Source organism: Apis florea, unplaced genomic scaffold (assembly GCF_048593485.1).
Source record: "Apis florea isolate Af1SG1 unplaced genomic scaffold, ASM4859348v1 contig_2350_pilon, whole genome shotgun sequence".
Lineage (NCBI taxonomy): Eukaryota > Metazoa > Arthropoda > Insecta > Hymenoptera > Apidae > Apis > Apis florea.
In genome coordinates this window covers 2,497,501-2,516,186 of record NW_028256565.1, presented here as the reverse complement: position 1 = coordinate 2,516,186, position 18,686 = coordinate 2,497,501, and the positions used below count along the sequence as shown (strand labels likewise).

Genomic DNA, 18,686 nt, shown 5'->3' with positions numbered 1-18,686 from the left:
ATCGATGGAAATTAGAGCGTAAAGGTAGCAGCAAAAGAATTGTAGCGCGAGCCACTTCAGAGGTGACAAGTTTGGCAGAGGTGTAAATTATTCATTGTGACCGTTTAGAGGAGAGAGATTATTAAGGGAACCGCACAAACTGTCTACGATGACGATCATAAACTGCACAATACATGGGCCTGGTAAATGCCGTTTATAGCTGGCCTTCCGTGAAAGCACTCTACTTTTCCGTTTTCTCTATGAACCTGGCCGGGCTGATAGCCCTCGCTTTTGCCATCCTCTGGGCCGTACGATTCGAAAGAGGCTTTGGCGATTATCTGAATCTCATCACTCCAGGTTGGTCCCCACAAGCACAAAAACGTTTTAAACTTGATTGATGACGGTCCGATGGATACGTGCAGGCTATCCTTAATCCCCCCCCCGATACCGAGAATTTTCCCATAAGAATTTTTAAAACGTGGTATTATCTCGACTTTTCGACGATATAGAATCGGGACATCGAGAATGCGTCATCCTTGATTATCTATCTGTCTATCTATTGAATTAGCGATATCGTGAATGATAGCTTCGAAAAATATACGAATTAAACATCGTGGTTTTGAACGTTATAAAAAAGTGACATGAAAAATAAAATACACGAGACACGTGCGTATCGACAAAAATAAAAATTCGTGATCGCTCGGTAATATGTCGGTGTACCACTGATTATATGAATAAAATGTGTATAAAATTTTGCTCTCTGCCACTTTTTCTCGGATTATTTTCTCCTAATACGAAATTTTATTATGAATTTATACAATTTTACATCGGAAGAATATAATTGTATAATATGGAATAAAAACAATGTGTGAAAAATATGATTGTATATGATCGAACAGATACAGAAGTATATATATTTTGTCCATAAATCGAAGAAAGAAAATAAATGGAAAAATTAGTACCGGTGGCGCCATCTCGCGTTTGGATCACCGAAGCTCCGACTTGTTACTAGGATAGCAGGATATGCAAGGAGGTATTCGTGACGTCACAAAGAAAGAGAGCGATATTGTGCGAGAAGGATAGAGAAGATCTGCCATTACACCTCTCACCACTTCGAAAATTGCATTGAAAATTAATTAATAATTAGTTTTTTAATAAAAATTTTTGCATTTTTAAGCTTGCATTTCAAACTTAGAATCTGAAACAAGTTTCTGGTATAAATTTTAACGGGAAATCGTTTTTAATTAATTATTAATTATTTATTTATGCGTCATACGCGGATTGATACGTCGATATGCAATACATTTTTCATTAATTTCACGCTATTATGAGATTTATTTATAAATACGAATGTATGCATCTCAAACGTTGTTTCCTCCTTTATATTTATTTGTAATTTTTATTCGTAATTATCTAGTTATTTATTATTCGATTATATATCGAAAATTTATGAATAAAACGTTCTCTTTGATAAATAATTAATAGAAAAGAATTTCCTGTTAAAATTTATATGAGAAAATTGCTCGAGGTTCTAACATCGATACGTGAGCTTAAAAGTGTAAAAATTTTTCCTAATTAATCAATTATTAACAATTATTATGTATCGAGTGTATCGATCGCAAATTCCCATTCCATAATCGAACGATAAACAATAAAATTATTTATTTAAACGATAGCAAACTTATAAATAAAAATGAGACGTGAAAGTAGAGGAAAAATCAAAGTTTCAGATACATACATTCTCGTAATAATGAAAAAGTAAGAAAAATACGCGTTGCGTATCGATGGCGTCGATCCGATATGACGTTTTAATCGTTAATAAATAATTTATTAAATAGAATTTCGAGTTAAAATTAACACGAGAAACTTCTTTGAGATCTCAGCTTCAAGGTGTAAGCTTAAAAATGCAAAAATTTTTAGTAAAAAATTAATTATTAATTAATTTTCAATGTAACGTGTTCGAAGTGGAAATAGCGCCATGTTTTTTTTTCTATCCTTCTCCTTCTCCAAATATCCTTTTCCTTCTCTGGTGACGTCACGAATACCTCCTTGCATATCCTGCTATACTAGTAACAAGTCGGAGCTTCGGTGATCCAAACGCGAGATGGCGCTGATCGCAAAATTTTTCAATTTTTACCTAACTTATCGACGAAATAAATTTCGTCAACGGTTCGAGACTAGTGGCAGAAGAGTAGCAGAAATTTTATACCGTTCAGAGATATTCGTTCAAAAAGCATCTGATAAAGGAATCTGTTTGTAAGAATTCGAACGAAGGGCGTGAATAATACACGATTCGTACTAAAAAATTCTCCTATTTCTCGATAATGGTCATAAGATGAATTTTTTAGAATTCGCGTAACGCATGTTCGTTTGTATGTGTGGGTTAACGTGCAGATCACGACGAGCAGGTGACGGTCACGTATGGACCGGAATAATACTCTCCGCCGCCTTGTGCTGTTCTCCTGCCTATATCCTGGGAATCAAATGTTGGTTGTGCTTGAAATTAGAACCAACGAGGGCCGATCTGGAGGATCAACATAAAGTCGACTATACGGTGGATCCTCAAGATATAAATCGACTTTTTTACTTCCACGTGGTTGCCTGTTTACTATCGGGATTTTTGGTAGCGATTTTAAATGCGACTTATTTGATTCTGTTGAGCGGGTTCCAGCAAAAGAGTCGCGATGGCTTGATAGAAGCTATTGAGAAATACGGTATCGATATTGCCGTAAAGGCGAGGGTGGACGCTGTTCAAACTGAACTAGAATGTTGCGGAGATACCAGTTACGAGGATTGGTTCCGAATTCCGTGGCTTAAATTATCGATGGAGGGACCAAAGGATGTGCAGAAAGGTCCTCGACTGGAAGGGCAGTGGGTATAATCGAACCAATTGTCGTTTAACCTTTCTCTTTGTCTAAATTATTTTTCTCTCTTTCTCTTTCTTTCTGTAAAATTTTTCCATTCTCTATTCTTAATATTTGAATGTCTCCTTCTTTAAACCGTATGATAAAGATCAGCACCAGAGGAGCAAGAGGAAGAAACTTCCACGCCCGTAGACGTACCTTTTTCTTGTTGTTCCAACGACATTCCTAAACCTTGTATTCATCACGACATTCTGAGCCCCAGTGCCGTGTACGATTACAATCCTAAGCATTTGACCATTAGTACCAATGGGTGTAGATCGAAGATTATAAATCGAGGTGAAGTTATTCGAATATTCTTGGCGGGATATCTTGTTCTTTTATTAGTGTATCAGGTAAGCATATAAGAAGAAAAAAAAAAAACGTAGCCTACAGGTATTTTATTATACTTTCTTTGTCTTTCAGATATTTTTATCGATTTTCTCACGATTATTGCAAACTGCTCATAGCAACGAAATGTATATAGGACCTCAAAAGACTCGTTACTACGTTTGGATATTCTTTAAGCCGGAAGATTTTCCTGAAAACGGAGTAAGAAGCAAACTACGGTTGCAAAGAAAACGATCGAGAAGTAAGATTTCCACTACGTTCTCGAAAAGTTCGGACGAGGAAGAAATAAGTATGCAGCGTTCAAAAAGTAGGAAGAGCAGTATGAAAGTTTTAACGAAAATTCGCTCGAAAATCTCCTCCGTTAAATCAAAAAGCGTACCTGTTATTAAATCTACTTTATCCTCGAGGAACTTTCGAAGTAAGAAAAAAATTGCCCATCAGCTGGAAGATATAGATAAAGACGAGGAGGAGAAACCGGACGAAGAGAGAAAACTTCTTTCCAAAACGACTAGATCTGAGATTGTTATGCTGAAAAATCATCTCTCGATTTTTTCTTTATTGTCGGATGATTCCTCGACGTTTAATTTGCCGCCCCCACCGCCGCCGCCGCCGTTTATACCTATCCTCGACGTGGAAAATGAAAGTAAACAAATCGTTAACATCATGGGAAACGTAAGCGAGCAAATCGCTAAGGTCGTGGAAGACGAAAGCGAGCAAATCGTTGAGATCGTGGGAAAGAAAAGCGAAAAAAAGATCGTAGGGAATGAAAGTGAACAAATCGCCAAGATCGTAGGAAATAAAGGTGGACGACAAATCGTAAAGGTGGTGTCTTCAAAATCATTGGAAATAGGAAAAGTCGATTATCCGTTACAGGAAAGCACCGTCAGAATGCCAAATTCTGGTAGACGCGTAAAGGTATTAGAACGATTTGGCAAAATATGGGAATGCATCGATAAGAGTACGCAGCACAGAGAAAGCGGTGGGGCCGACATTTTGAAAAAGAATTCAAAGATTAATTGTTCGAAAAAAAGTAGTCGCGTAAAATTAAGCACAACCGACGTGTATGACAGGTTCCGTGGCACTCTTCAGCACACTCTGGCTAGAAGAGAAACCATTCAAGCGCAAAAAGAATTGAAAAAAGTGTACAATCCCAAAGTTGAAAACAATCCAGAGATAAAACGGAGCCACGTTTTGGCAAGGATACGATACAACATTCCACCTTCGTATCGTTTACTAGCCGATTTCGAAGCTCACAAAAGACCTTTTCTACAAACGTATCCAAAATCGTCGTCTGTTTCGCCGCTTCCCCGTTCCTTCTCACCTCCTCCTCCCCCCCTTCCTTCCCCCCTCTCGCCCCCGCCCCCTTCGCCCGCCCCTCCCCCTCCCCCCTCCCCGACCCACCCCGCCCCGGCCCCCCCTCCGCCCCCTCCCCCTCCGCCCCTGCCCGCTCTTCCTCCACCGCCATCTCCATCAAATCTGCGACTAAAGCCGATACCGCAAAGACAACGACAATGCAGCATATGCAATCGTCCCGTTCAACAAAGCGGAACCTCTTCTTGCGAATCTCTCATCGAAGCTTACGAGAATACTCGAAGGTTTTCCAGTTCGATTCGAAGGAAAGCTTACGGCCCGTTCTCGTAGCACAGCGATCGATCGAGAGGAGATTACGTCGCCTTCGAATCGATCCACATCCCTGTTCAAATACCATCCGACGCAGGTGGCTCTCTTTGTAAAACGTTTCCAGTGCAGCAATGATTAAATGATTAATACAATTGCGACTGAACGATTGTAAAGAAAAATGTAAATACAAGTAGGGAAATAGTGGAAAATAGAAAAAGAAAAAAAAAAAAAAGAAAAAAAATGGTAATAGCTGGTAATAGAAATTCGTTTAAATACGAAGAGGATCGAGGATAAAAGAAACACAGAAACGTACAATACTTGATGGTTTATTTGCCGAGAAGTAAAATACACAGGCATTTGTTATAATGGTACTGCCGAAGAATACTTCTTACGTCTCTGTAATACATCTAGCGACAATACATCGGTACTAAAAAGAGAGAAGCTGATTTTTCATCAATTTTTATCTGTTTACCAAATGCTTTACAATATTTGCGTACTTCCCCCCTGTCTCTCATCAACTTTGTGTTTCGTTTATTTTTTCTTTTTTTTTTTCTCTCTTTTCTCTTTTTTTTTTTTTTCACTTGTTCTACTTCTTAATCAGGCTTCGTGTTTTACTCTATTGAATATTTCGCGATTGCTCGTCTCTCACTGTTTTTTTTTCGCTTCGAAGAATCGGAAAACGGCCGGCGTGCGAGATATTGGACGTTCGTCGTTGAAGTCAATGAAGAGAGAGAGAAAAGAAAGAAGAAGAAAAAAAAAAAAAAAGATCGACGATACGATAGAACTCGTCACGCCGTAGTCGTTCTCGTCTCGGCACCTTGCACTTTTGCACGGTGGTCCCAATTTGTGTTAAATCATCGCGATTTCGTACTCTGTTATTGCAAACGTTAGACATCGGTACACGCAGTTTCTCATCGTCTCGATTTACAACACGCGCTATACCGCAAAACATAACATTGTCAGGGGACAGTCGAATGACATAAACTTCGAACGAAGTTTTGAGTCGTCTCGAACGAAATCTTCCCTTTTTTTTTTTTTTTTTTTTTAAATAAAGGTAACTCGAGAGAAATTGCACGCAACCTTACTTACATAGACTTTGGAATACACTAATCGAACAAAAGAAACAACGTTTCAACGGTAAAATCGGTCGCGAGCGATCTATCGCGAGTTTTCGCCTCTCCCCTTTCATTGTTTTTTTTTTTTTTTTTTTTTACTTTTTTTATTTTTTTCATTTTTCAATGGTCGCTGTTCTCGCAGTTTTCCACTTACGTAAAAACCGCTGTTCATCAAATTATTCGGCTTATAATTTCTTCTCGTCGTTCTCACTCAATCTCCCATTCACACCGTGAACCATTTCCCTTCTCCGCGACTACTTCGTCTATTTTGACCTATCTACGCGTCTATCTACTTAAATCTGCGTATTCTATACAATCCTGTGAATAGGTATTTAAAAGTACGCGTACCACATAGACCTGTAGCCAGGTTCGATATGAGTTACTCGTTCAGATACGAGGGATTATTTTGTAAAATAGGTATATAATATAATTCTTCGAATAGGCGGTGATAAATATTAACGACGAAGTAACAATACAATATTGCTCGATTTCGTATTGTATAATATATAATATATAATATTTATGATAATATAACAACGTTGTTCGCTCGCGAATAAAGGTAGTCTCCCTTTCCCATCCGACTCTAAATCCCTCTCATCTTCCCTTTTTTTTTTTTTTTTTTTCTTTTTAATTATTTTTTCTTCTTTTCTTTTTTTTTTTCCTTTTTAAAGATCTACATAAGAAGGGGGCTCACCGCGCTCGTTCCATACATGTATGCATGTATATGTTTGTATCATATACATATATATATATATATATAATCTTTATATATATATATATATATATATATATTTATACCTATTTATAATTGTTTTGTATACCTCTTCTCTGTTAAAGTAAATAATTACGATAGGCCTAACGATCTCGAGTAACAATCATAATTATTACCAACATGCATTTGCTCTCTAGTCTCTCTCTCTCTCTCTCTCTCTCCCTCTCATTCATTCATTCGCTCTATTCTCCCGTTCATCAAATTTCCATTCTCATTCTCTCTTTTAATTTCTCTTAGTACGTTCGTCCGGCGAAGCGTCCAAGAATTTTGCAAGCCATCTCTTTCACGCTTCCTGCATCGCTATTTCAATAATAAAAGCAAACGAACAAGCGAAATCGAAAGGAGCTACGCGTAATATATTTCCTTTCTTCTTTGTGCTCGATTCTTAACGCAGCGCGCGCGACTCGAGGGCGATATCTTTTACAATATTTATACAATATCGATATATATATATATATATGATTAATTTGTTAAATTCAGAAAAAAGTTTACATATATATATATAATACGTAGTTATGTGTATCGAAATCATCATGCTTATCGACAATGTACTAAATACGGTACACACGGTACATTCTTGCTTCACTGAATCTACATAAAAAAATCTGCACGACGAAATCTTCTTTTCGTACTCCGTATATATGCTCATTCTCACTTTCTCGTTCGCTCGCTCTCTCTCTCTCTCTCTCTCTCTCGCTCGCTCGTTCGCTCTCTCGTTCCATACGTTTTCTCTTTACTACGAACTAATTTTGATACTACAAAGAGGGGGGATGGGGGATCAACGTCAGCGCTGACAGCATCTCTGGCTCTCTGTCTCTATGCATTCTCTTAAAGCTAAAGAGGTAAGTGTAAAGATGCGAATACTGTTAAGGCTGGCTGACAGCTTAAAACATCGCTCATCTGCAGTGTTGGATCCAATCTGCGGTAACCACGTCACGTTTTTTTCATTTATTTTCAATTCGATTATAAATTTTATTCTTAATTTTTCTGTATGGTTTATACCAATTTAAAAAAAAAAAAAAAAAAACAGGGAAAAATCGAAATCTAAAACGAATAATAATTAAAAATAACGTGGATACACGCAGATCACGATACAAAAAACGGAATGCAACAACGGGTGGAATCCCGTGGTGGCACAACGGATTATTCGTTCGTTCGTTCTTTCGCTCGTACAATACAAAGTAGAGGTACTTCGCTTCGTGTAAATACAATAATGTACAATCTTCGATTATTTCTTTGTATTCTTCTTGCTCTCCCTACCGCGTTCGTGATTTCTTTCATTTGGAGTTTAACCTTACAGTGACAACCCCGGCGCGTTAAGCGTGCGCGGGGCTGCAAGAAACGGAATCGATCTACGGTGAGTCGACAGATAAAACGACGAACAAAATTCTATCTACACATTAAACACCTTCCTTCCTTCCCAGTTCTCTCGCACCCTCTCCCCCTCTCTTTTCTCTTCGAAACGACGCGTCTTCTTCGTTGTTTAGATTAATTCAAATCTTCCTCCCTTCTCCTTCTTCTTCTACACATAGGAAGAACCCACCGCATCACATTATTACGCTCTCTCTCTCTCTCTCCGCTCCTTTTCCCTCTTCGCAGAATTCGACTTGCTGTCGCGCTAAACGTCCTCCTCCGCGCTGCGATTCGTTCCGGTTCCTCGAGTTCTCGTTGGGGAGCGAGATTGTTATTTCGTTGATCGTACCATGTTCGACGTGGAGCGTGTTATACGGTGTCGAGAGAAAAAAGAATAATAAGCGGATCATACAACTCGATCATCTCATCGCATCTCGAAGGAATCTATATATATATATCTCTATCTATTATCTTTGCCAGCTTTTAAGGCAAACTCCCTCGATCCTCGTCCGATATAACGAACATGGATATATCGCGTACATATATAAAGATATCTCGAGGTTGCCCCTCGTTTAGCACGCTCGCTACGACCTACCTAGCTGCTTCGAAATTACCGCGTGACACGCGCGCGTGTCCCGGCATACGCGCGCGCGCGCGCGCGCACACACACACACACACATACATACGCGCGCGCGTCCATCTAAGTATCGATCTACTGTACACGGATATTTTGGTCGTAACGCTAATAAAGTGATAACAAATTATGCGGTATGTATTATCTAGAGGAGGGGGGGGCGGGGGGGGGGGGATCTCGCTGTGCGTATGTATCGTTCACATGTGCAGCACTCCCACACGCTGTGCGATCTATTCTCCCTTCTCTTTCTGTTATTTCTCTGTGTGTACGTGTGTCTCTGTGTGTGTATTATACGATTGTGTATGTGTATGTGCGCGCGTGTGTATGTATATGCGAGTGCGAACGATGCAGAGAACAAACAGCGTGTGCACGCTCCCGGTACAACTCTTGTTGTCATTTCATTTATTTGTATATGCATTTCTGTTCTCGTTCAATCTGTGGGTAATCTTTAACCCTTAAACAGGCGCACGATACTTGACGCGATACTTTTCGTTTTTTTTTCAGCTAGAGGATTTCTAATTTTTTTTTTTTTTTTTGTATTCTGCTCTTTTTTTTTCTCTCTTTTTCATTTTGTTTTTTTTTTTTTTTTTTTTTTTCATTTTTCTCAATTTACCATTATATAATAATCTCTCCTCTTATTTTTAGAAACTTTTTAGATAAATCGTTAAAAGTGTAAACGCTATATCACGAGAGGAAGAACTTGGATAAACGTGCAATTAAGATGAAAAAATCTTTACTCGTTTATTTATTATTTTTTTCATTTTCATTTGCTCTCTATATCTCTCTCTCTTTTTTTTTCCTTTTTTTTTTTTCCTCTTTTTTTACCTCTGCGCAAATGTCTGCTTGTCGTTTAAAAAACTCTACCGAATCACTGAATTGACTTGACGACGCTATATCTTCGCGTCGACATCTTCGTTACATGTAAATATTATTCGTAAATAAACTAAATTTTTTTTCACTTCTAACTTTCTCTCTTAAATATTTCTACGTTTAGAGATGAAAATTTGCTCTCTTAAGGGTTAAAGATGAGGTTCGTAGGTGCGATCGAGCAGATTCTTTGAAAGAAAAAAAAAAAAAAAATCACTCGAGGATAGTCGAACGAAATCAAACAAATCAAACAAAAGAACGAAAGGTCGTAGAAGGAAACGGAAATACAGTCGAATAAAGAATCGAACTACAATAACAAAACAAAAGAAAGAAAGAAAGAAAGAAAGAAAGAAAAAAAATACAAGCGATATATTCAAATAGAATTTACTCTTAACATTCGTTGAAAATAAAAGGCACAGCACATACAATGGTACAATTTATTTCCCAGAAGGCAATAACTTTTTCGAGGCGATGATCGTTCGAACAACAATAAATCAATTAACTGCGAGTAAAATTGATATGAATGATCGTTCTACGCGTTTTTTATAACGTACGCGATTATTATTGGCTAAATTGTAAATCGAAAGAAAAGAAAAAAGGGGAGGAAAAAAAAAAAAAAAAAAGAAAGAAAAAGAAATTTAAACGCAGGACGGAAAGAGAACATATCATAGAACGATGTTAATCGCCATATTTGTCAACTCGTACTCTGTACTATAGGTATATACGATGAATACAAGTGTACATTGTGACAAATAAAGTGGCAAATAAATTAAGTAAGTATATATGAGTACTTAAGTAACGGTATATACGAGTAACGAAAGAGTAATCGATCGTATGTATTACTTGTAGCTGATAGTCCTGGTTTTATTACAAACACTGGTGTTGTTGTTGTTGTGGTTGTTGTTATTGTTATTGCTGTTGTTGTGGTTGTTATTGTAACTGTTGTTGTCGATAGTGTTGTAATTGTGATTGTGATAGTGGTGATGATGGTATTTGGTGCTGTTGGTGGCCGACGGGGTGCAAGTGGTCGAGAGTGGCCTTACTTGAGTAGTTGATGGGCTCGCTCGTTGGCCACCTTTATCCTCGTCTCGTTCGATTCGCCCTGCGTGCCAAAAAAACAAACAAACGAAAGATCGTAACCCAAACTTAAACGTGTATCAAAGATCATGTTATTGTCGACCTCGTTAACTTGGATTATACCGCGCTTGCATTTCCTCGCTTACGTCTTTGTCGTCGTCGTCGTTGTCGTCGTCATCGACCATTCCTTCGTTTCTCGAGCTCTTTCGTTTCTTTCGTTCCAAATGTATATAAATTCAGACCCGATCGATGCAATTATCCGACCGAAAGCGAGGATTGGTCGGTGAAAGGCAAAACAGGCAAATTGAATATTCAATGGAGGAGGAGGAGGAGGAATATTGAACCGATTGAAGGGAATGCTAACAATAAAGGTGAAACAGAGCTCGTATTACGCGAGTTGGCGCGACAACGACGAGCGCCACGACGATCCTGTGGGGTTTCATCCGACAAATAAGATTCTAAAAAAAGGTTAAATGTCAATATCATCGTCGTACGTGTGTACACAAGAGATATACTGTATTATGTATATATATATATATGTCATAGGTATCCTATATAATTGTCTTCTGCGAGACGTAAAAAAAAAAAAAAAAAAAAAAAAGAAACGAATTGGACGCGACGACAACGCGACGACAAAAAAGATGGCGCGGGTTACACAGAAGGTGTAAGAGAAATTAAAGAAGATATGCGTATATAGGGAGATTGCACTAAGTAGACGAGACATAAAACACACGTAATATATAAATCGATGTAAACCGGAAGGCTCGATGATTTCGTTGTAGCACAAACAGGTGGATCGAGTTGGAGACACGAGTTGGGTTGACGGGTTGGCGATGTCCGACCGACGACGAGAAGGCAGAAGAAGGGGTCGTGGGCGTGTGAGCGTACAATATTTTTGGATATATATATATATATATATATGTGTATATATATATATATATACGTATTTTGCGTATATATACATATATATATATATGTTTTTTTTGATTTTTTGTTTTTTTTTTTTTTTTGTTTGACAATTTGGGGCTCGGAGGAGACGGGTACGTGGGCAGAGAGACGCATTTTACTTGAGTAGAGCGTGCGCACGCTGATTCGCCACGGCTATCCTCGTTTCGTTTGACTCGCCCTGCGGATTATCACAGTTTGGATTTGGTCACAAGGTGGCAAAAGATAGAGAATTTTAATTATTTTTTTTTTTTTTTTCAATCGAACGTAAGGAAAGAAGAAACAGAGAAGGAAAAGATAAAAATAGAGAAAGATAGAAAAAAAGGGGCAACAAAGCGTGTGAGATACGGTCAGGATTGACCAAACAGCTAAAGTGCGATAATTTTCCATCTGTTTCTTTTTTTCGTTTCCTTTCTTTTTTTTTTTTTTTTTTTTTAGCATATATTCTTGCTTTTTTCTTCTTCTTTTTTTTTTTTTTTTCGTGATTGCAGAACATGGTTGAACACAGAAGGCACCCCGTGAGGGTGGCAAAAAAGAAGAATGACGTTGGTGGTGCGATGACGAGAAAGGGTTAATTAAAGGGGCGGCTAGTCGTGCGGTGCACGTGCGTACGCATGCCAACGTGAAAACGAAACGATCGTTTACTCGTACCGTGTTACTCGAAACAGTTGTGCAGTATATGTATATATATATATACACACACACACCGTGTACTGTAATTGTTTCATTCGATCCTCGATGATGCAACCATCTCTCTTACAACGATCGTTTCGTTTTTCGATAAATAGAATTTCCGTGCCAATATAAAAATGATGTGTATGTATGTATATATATATATATACATATGCATATATATATATATATATATAATATAAAAATAGAGAGAAAACATGTTTTATCGAATGCTGTCTCCTGAAAGATGAGATTTAAACCCGATTTAGAGATCTTTCAAGTGGAAGACCAATGACTCGAGGGATATAGGGATACGTGAGAGAGAGAGAGAGGGGGGGGGGAGAGGGAGGAAGAACAATGCTACCAAGTGGAACGTATACTCGCACGATACGTTGCCCATCGTCGGCGGCCGTAGAAGTATAATCGGACATTAATCTTTTGGAGGAGACACGAATTTTTTTTTCTTCTTCTTCTTTTTTTTTTTTTTTTTTTCACAAAATCACGCTGATGATCCGTTCGGGATGTTTCACGGGATGATGTGAAATGACATCATGCAAATATCATCCGCGTAATATCTTTTTGTCTCTGATCTCTTTGATTCGATTCGGAAAATAAAGTCTGGCAAGAGACCGCCGTACAGGATTTGACCGAGGACGGAATTGCCGAGAGGAGACGAGAAACGAGGACTCGATTCTTTTGGGATCGCGCCAAGGAATGAGACATGAGACGGTGTGAGGTAAGGTAAAGGGCATGTAAGAAAGCGAAAGCGACAACGAACGTGTTACGCATCGCTCTGAGCGCGTGCATCGCTCGCGATAAAATAATCCACGCATGCTCCGTGGAAATAAAAAAATATAGCGGAGCTAATTTTGTACGTATTTGTAATCATCATTTCAATCAACTCGTTCGATCTTACCTCGGATCTTCCTCTCGTTCCAATTGCGCAAACGATCGTTACAACGATCTTTTTACTAGATCGATAAGACTATGCGTATATAACTCGATGCTTTACGAAGAGAGGAAGAACCGAAATAGATCCATCCAATTTCGTTACGTATTTCCCAAACTCAACTCCGACCCGTTTCCTCACCTTGCGATTGATCCTGTCGATTTGCCGATTCTGATTCTCCAGCTCGCTACCCATATCGATCGCCATGTTTCTCAGATTACCGATCATCGTGTTCACCTGGCCCATATTCTCCTCCATCTCCGTTTCACGGGCATCGTTCGTGATCTTGGCGATATAACCGCCCTGCGGGCCAAGCCCGTTGCGATCGTCCATCACCCGTTGGGGCTGGTTGTTCACCACCTTACCGTCGTCGTTCCCTTTCCACGTGCCTTCGTCCTCCTTGAAGCTGGCGCCTCTGTGCAACGAGATCGTTTCATCAGCGTATGCACGAATATGTATACACGATTGGAAAGCAAAGACACATTATAGACATCGAAGTATAGCAGTATCGTATGCTTCAAACATTTTTTCGTTTCTCTTAAATGTCAATCTCTCGAGAGTTGAGAGTTGGAGAGTGAGAAAGAAAGAAATGTCTTTTTTTTTCTTTTTTTAATGTACGAAAATAAAGGTTGAAGCGAGGCGTTAATGTCGAATGCTCGACATTATTAGAATTGTTCTGTGTTTGTTGAGAGTGTGCTGGAAATAAAGAAGTTCGATTTGTTGAGAAAAGTGTGAGAAAGGTAAAGAGGGGTGAAGCGATTTCGGGACAGCCCTACTTGTTGCATGGAAGAACGCAGAGGCCGCAGCACTTTTCCATTCCTGTGAGATTTTTCTCGGCCTCGCGCATGTCGGCGTTGATTTGGTCCATACCCTCCTCGATTCTGTCCAGTTGTTCTGTTTCATCGTACGAAAAAACAACGTTAACATCCAACCTTGTCGGTATTTCCAACAAGAGTAAGTATCTCGAAAGAGAATGGACAGCCGGCGTGAAAATAAAAATTCCACGGTGTACGCTCTACTACGTTTTGCTTGTAATCGAACACAAATTTATTTATGCTAAAGAAAAAGAAAAGAAAAAAAGAAAAAAAAAAGAAATTGAATTACACTCGAGAAAGGAGAAAGGAAAAAAGAGAAAAAGAAACAGGGGAATAAATACGCTGTCCCATTCTCTTTCGAGAATTATATATATTTGTTCTCAAAAATTGAAGTGAATCGTCATTTCTCAAGTTATCGAGGAACAGAGAGTACCATTCTTTCAATCCTATTGTTCCTATTTTTCTTTTTTTTTTATCGATAAACGAATCGCAAAATATTCTATGTTCACGCCTCTATTCCTTGATCCTAAATGACGATTGGTGGTTTTTAATAATACTTTACGAGGATTCATCGAGAGATTCGTCCTATATACAATTGTGCAAACGTTAACGTAGATAAAATTTATCACGTTATCATCCATCCAGCTCGAATTACGTTGGAAAAAAAAAAAAAAAAAGCTGTACGTTAAAAATACGAAATATATATATATTTATACCTCGCGTTTTATTTAAATTAAATTTGTCGAAACAATTTCTCTCTCTCAACGATCCTCGGAAAAGAAAAAAACGAGTGCAACGAAAGTGCAACAGCTAAGCAAAGAGTCTCCCTACTAAGGGTTAACCTAAGATCCTAAGATTTGGGTGAGTAATTCTGTATGTATTTGGGGTGTACGGTGGATTCTAAGGGTACTGGGTACGAATTGAACAAAATATTATATTCACGTTGAGAGTAACGCGGTGATGCAAAATGTGCCGGTCAATAAGATAACAATAGTAATAAGATTGCAATAGGTTTTGACTTACACCGTGCCGGAAGTACCGGAAGGGATGCGTTTAAACGTGGAGCGCGTGTCGTGCGACCCGATTACGTCTGTGTCTCTTTGTGACGTAATTTTTTTTTTTTCTTTTTTTTTTCTTTTTTTTCTTTTTTTTTTTTTTTTTTTTTTTGGTTCGTCTACTTGTATTCTGTATTTCTGTATTTCTCTGTTTTTTTGTTCATTCGCCTTCGTGAGATTACGTTCACGGAAGGAAACGGAGTTAAGAATAGGAGGAAGCAGGCGGAGAGAACGATAGGACGCAGAGAGAAAGATAATAAACGAGATACAGAAACAGAGAGAGAGAGAGAGAAATAGAGAAAGAGAGAAAGAAAGTGAAAAGATAGAGGCAGAGATAAAAGAGAAATATAAATAGGACAATAGGTAGCAGTGGAAGAGAGCAGAGCGATGATTGAGAGAGAAGAGTGTGGGAGATCGAAGGAGAAGAATCGAGAATGCAAAAAGAAGGAGATATATGCGGTTAAGGTGAACGGTTAAGGTTAAATAAAATGCAATAATTGTATTGGAAAGAGAGAGAGAGAGAGAGAGATAGATAGATAGATAGATAGAGAGAGAAAGAGAGAGAAAGAAAAAAAAATAGAAAAACTCAAGAACAAGGGGGGGAAAAAGTAACTGATGATTTTTCGAACGTAAACGATCTGAACATTGAGGGAATGTGATAAGATGTTGAAAGAACGAATCTGTTGTCTTTTTGGTGGTTTCTTTTTCTTTTTTTTTTTTTTTTTTTGTTTTTGTCTCCTCTGGTTAGTATCAATCGTTCGATCGAAAGTTAAATTTCCGATTTAAAGGGATTGAGATAGTGTCTGGACGATATTATTACACGCAATTAGTGTCGTATGTATATATATATATATATATAACACACATACATATATAATATTTATATATAACTATATATGCATTCATATGATAATTATATATAAATGTTATATACATCGGCGGGTGGAGAACGTATGAAGAATATATATATATATATATAAATAAAATACATATAATTGGTCGTCGATCGTTGCTTTTGTGTCAGTCGAGACCATTGATATAAAATATTGATTTATTTTATTTGTAAGAAACGTTTTTTTTTTTTTTTTTTTTTTTTTTTTTTTTTTTTTACGTTTAAGTTTAATGTTTGTATGTCTAGATTGAAATGGCTTACCGCCTTGCTCGTCCAGCATTACGAGGGTTTTCATCCCGACCTCGTGGCTCTAAACAGGCAACCGACCAATCAGCGGCGTGTTAAACGTGAAATATATACAGGAAGCACCGTCGAAACGCTCCCTCGCTTCGTTCCACGACACACAATTTTTCTCTATTTTTTTTTTTTTTCTCAATTCTTCTCGCGTCCCCCAAGCGAGGGCCCCGACAGAGGGAGACCCGAACGACCCTTGAACTTCCTTTCAACTTGGAATCGCTAATCAACGAGGAATCGGACCGCCTCGACCGTCCACGAACGCTCATTACCCAGAGAGACAGACTCGAGAGAAAAAAAAGGAAGGACGAATTGCAAGTTGAACACGGGTTGATCGAACCATCCATTGTATCCATTCGTTTCATTTTCGAGGCTCTTCGCTATTACTCTCTGTCTCTCCGTTTTCCCATGTCGGCCCACACACACGCTTTTTCGCTTTGTTCTTTTTTCTTTTTTTCTCGGTCTCGTTAGACAAATCCTTTCGATTCGGGCCCGAGAAAGTCGGATTCATCGTGGATAGCACTCTGTATCTGGACTCTATATCTCGTCCATCATCCTGGTGGAAGGAGCGAGAGGGCGCGTACGGCGACATTTTATCCTGATTATATTATAATTCTATTGCGGGTCAGGCTGCTGGAGGACTGGGAATTCTTTTATAGATTTTCTTTTTTTTTTTTCTCATTTAGTGACAGTGAACTAGAATTCGATGTGAAGTTGGATTTACCAACTGCGAAGCTGGGACAACGCGTTGGGTGAACAGAGAATGGAGGGAATGCATCTTGAGAATAATTGGCTTCGAGATAGTCGGTCGCGATTCGTCTTCCTTGAGTCGTTTTCCTTCGCTTCGCGCGTTAACGCGGATCGAAAGGATCGAGGTATTTTCATTAAAATGGGAGAAAAAAAAAAAAGAAAGAAAAAGAGAAGAGAGAAAAGGAGGATAACGAAAGATCACGAAGGTGAAAAATTCATTCCGATGAGTGAAACGACGAAGCGAGGAAGAGACGGGACGACGATTTTCATTGCGATCGAACGGTTGGTAAATCCAACGCTTCCTCCGGGGGATGGAAGAATTCTCTATATTGGATTTAACAAGGGGGGGGGGAGATTGATTAAATATGCACGTCGATCTGTGAAATTTTTTCAAGAGCAAAACAAATTACATTACTAGTTATAAAAAAAAAAAAAAGATTATTATATATATAGGCGGCACTAGCGTACGAAACGTGTGGTCACACGTTTCTTATTATATATAATTATATATATATCTGTTATCACGGAGGGTGGCTTCAAAGTCTCGTCAAGGAGGTATAATGGATAATCGAGTCGATATCGATAGAGTGAGTAAGTGAGTAAGGATGAACGGATGAGGGGGAAGAAAATGGATTTAATCGATGAAGCGAATCGAGTTAGGGGCGAGTGGCTGGCTCGGTGGCGATGATGCGAGAAGTCGAATGTTAAATAGGAGCAGACAAAGGCGTAGAAGCAGATTAAAGGAAGAAAAGACACGCTTCGTTTCCAGTGTAGGCACTCAGAGGTACCGTGGCGCTGTAAGATGCAGAATTAGAAAGTTGTTTTAGCTAAAGGACAGAAAAAGAGAATCAGAATCAGAGATATAACGCGCGTTCAGTTCCCGAATAGATTAGGCGGAAATCACACAACTATTTTACACGTCGGTACACGTTAAGTCAGTCGTCCATCGATTAACCCGTTTCCCCAACAAAAAGCTAGTCAAGCAAAGTTTATCTCTTGTTCTTTCGTAATTTTTTCTTTTTTCTTTTTTTAATTTTATTTTCTTTTCTTTTTTTCTTTTTTTTTTTTTTTTTTCTTCTTCTTCTTCTTTCCCTTTCCCGTCTGCGAATCAAGGGTCGCGTGATTTATCGAATCGAGTCAATCGTCTCGGTGAACGCGAATCGCGATTCAAGTGTTATGCCCTTGTCGAATAATCGCGCACGCGATTTCTCGGGGAAATTAATATAATCTGTGAAACGACAGGATATTAATAATTCACGGGAACGAGTTGTCGATATAACGCGAATAAAGCGTTGAATTGAATACGCTTATTAGATACGTGTCAAAGTGTGTCTATCTATTATTATCGACGAATATAGTCCCGTCAAAAGTGTACGGAAAATAAAAAGATCTATCTTTTCTCTTATTTTTTATTTTTGTTTTTCTGTTGTTTTTAAAATTAAAAAAAAAAAAAAGAAAGAAAGAAAGAAAAAGAAAAAGAAAAAAGAAAAAAATCGTCAAATCATACGAAATCGAGTGAACTGAAAAACTTTGTTCGTCCTTACTTTTGTATTACTTTTGGTTTTTTTTTTTTTCAATGTCCCATTTTTTTTTTTTTTTTTTTTTTCATTTCTCAATCACTTTGCTCTCGCCTTTCTTTTTTTTTT

General features: G+C 38.3%; 2 protein-coding genes across 17 annotated transcripts in view; one reads left to right on the top strand and one right to left on the bottom strand.

Moving 5' to 3' along the window:
• The first annotated feature begins 36 nt into the window (after nt 1-36).
• On the top strand, nt 37-5,288 carry LOC105736285 (uncharacterized). Its single transcript, XM_086905081.1, has 4 exons — nt 37-336; nt 2,388-2,850; nt 2,992-3,235; nt 3,306-5,288. Exons 1-4 carry the CDS (start codon nt 174-176, stop codon nt 4,869-4,871), a joined length of 2,436 nt encoding a protein of 811 aa, XP_086761207.1. The 5' UTR covers nt 37-173; the 3' UTR covers nt 4,872-5,288.
• A 4,671-nt stretch (nt 5,289-9,959) lies between these two features.
• Nucleotides 9,960-18,686, bottom strand: part of Snap25 (Synaptosomal-associated protein 25kDa) — a 25,895-nt gene continuing 17,168 nt past the window's right edge. For 6 of the 16 annotated variants that reach the window (XM_086905090.1, XM_086905087.1, XM_086905086.1 and 3 more), the window contains exons 5-7: nt 14,011-14,128; nt 13,376-13,649; nt 9,960-10,693 (exon numbers count right to left, since the gene is read on the bottom strand). In XM_086905090.1, coding sequence (XP_086761216.1) covers nt 10,631-10,693; nt 13,376-13,649; nt 14,011-14,128 — 455 coding nt within the window. In that variant the 3' untranslated portion in view covers nt 9,960-10,630. Of the gene's footprint in view, nt 10,694-11,634; nt 11,795-13,375; nt 13,650-14,010; nt 14,129-16,257; nt 16,307-18,686 lie in introns of those variants that run through there. The other 10 variants (XM_086905097.1, XM_012490149.3, XM_086905096.1 and 7 more) reach the window with 4 other exon arrangements.

Excerpts from the sequence above, each read along its gene's own strand:
- LOC105736285 (XM_086905081.1), top strand. The coding sequence starts at position 174 with ATGGGCCTGGTAAATGCCGTTTATAGCTGGCCTTCCGTGAAAGCACTC. Across the intron at positions 337-2,387 it reads TCTGAATCTCATCACTCCAG|GTGACGGTCACGTATGGACC; the intron begins GTTGGTCCCCAC and ends CACGACGAGCAG. Across the intron at positions 3,236-3,305 it reads TTCTTTTATTAGTGTATCAG|ATATTTTTATCGATTTTCTC; the intron begins GTAAGCATATAA and ends TTTGTCTTTCAG.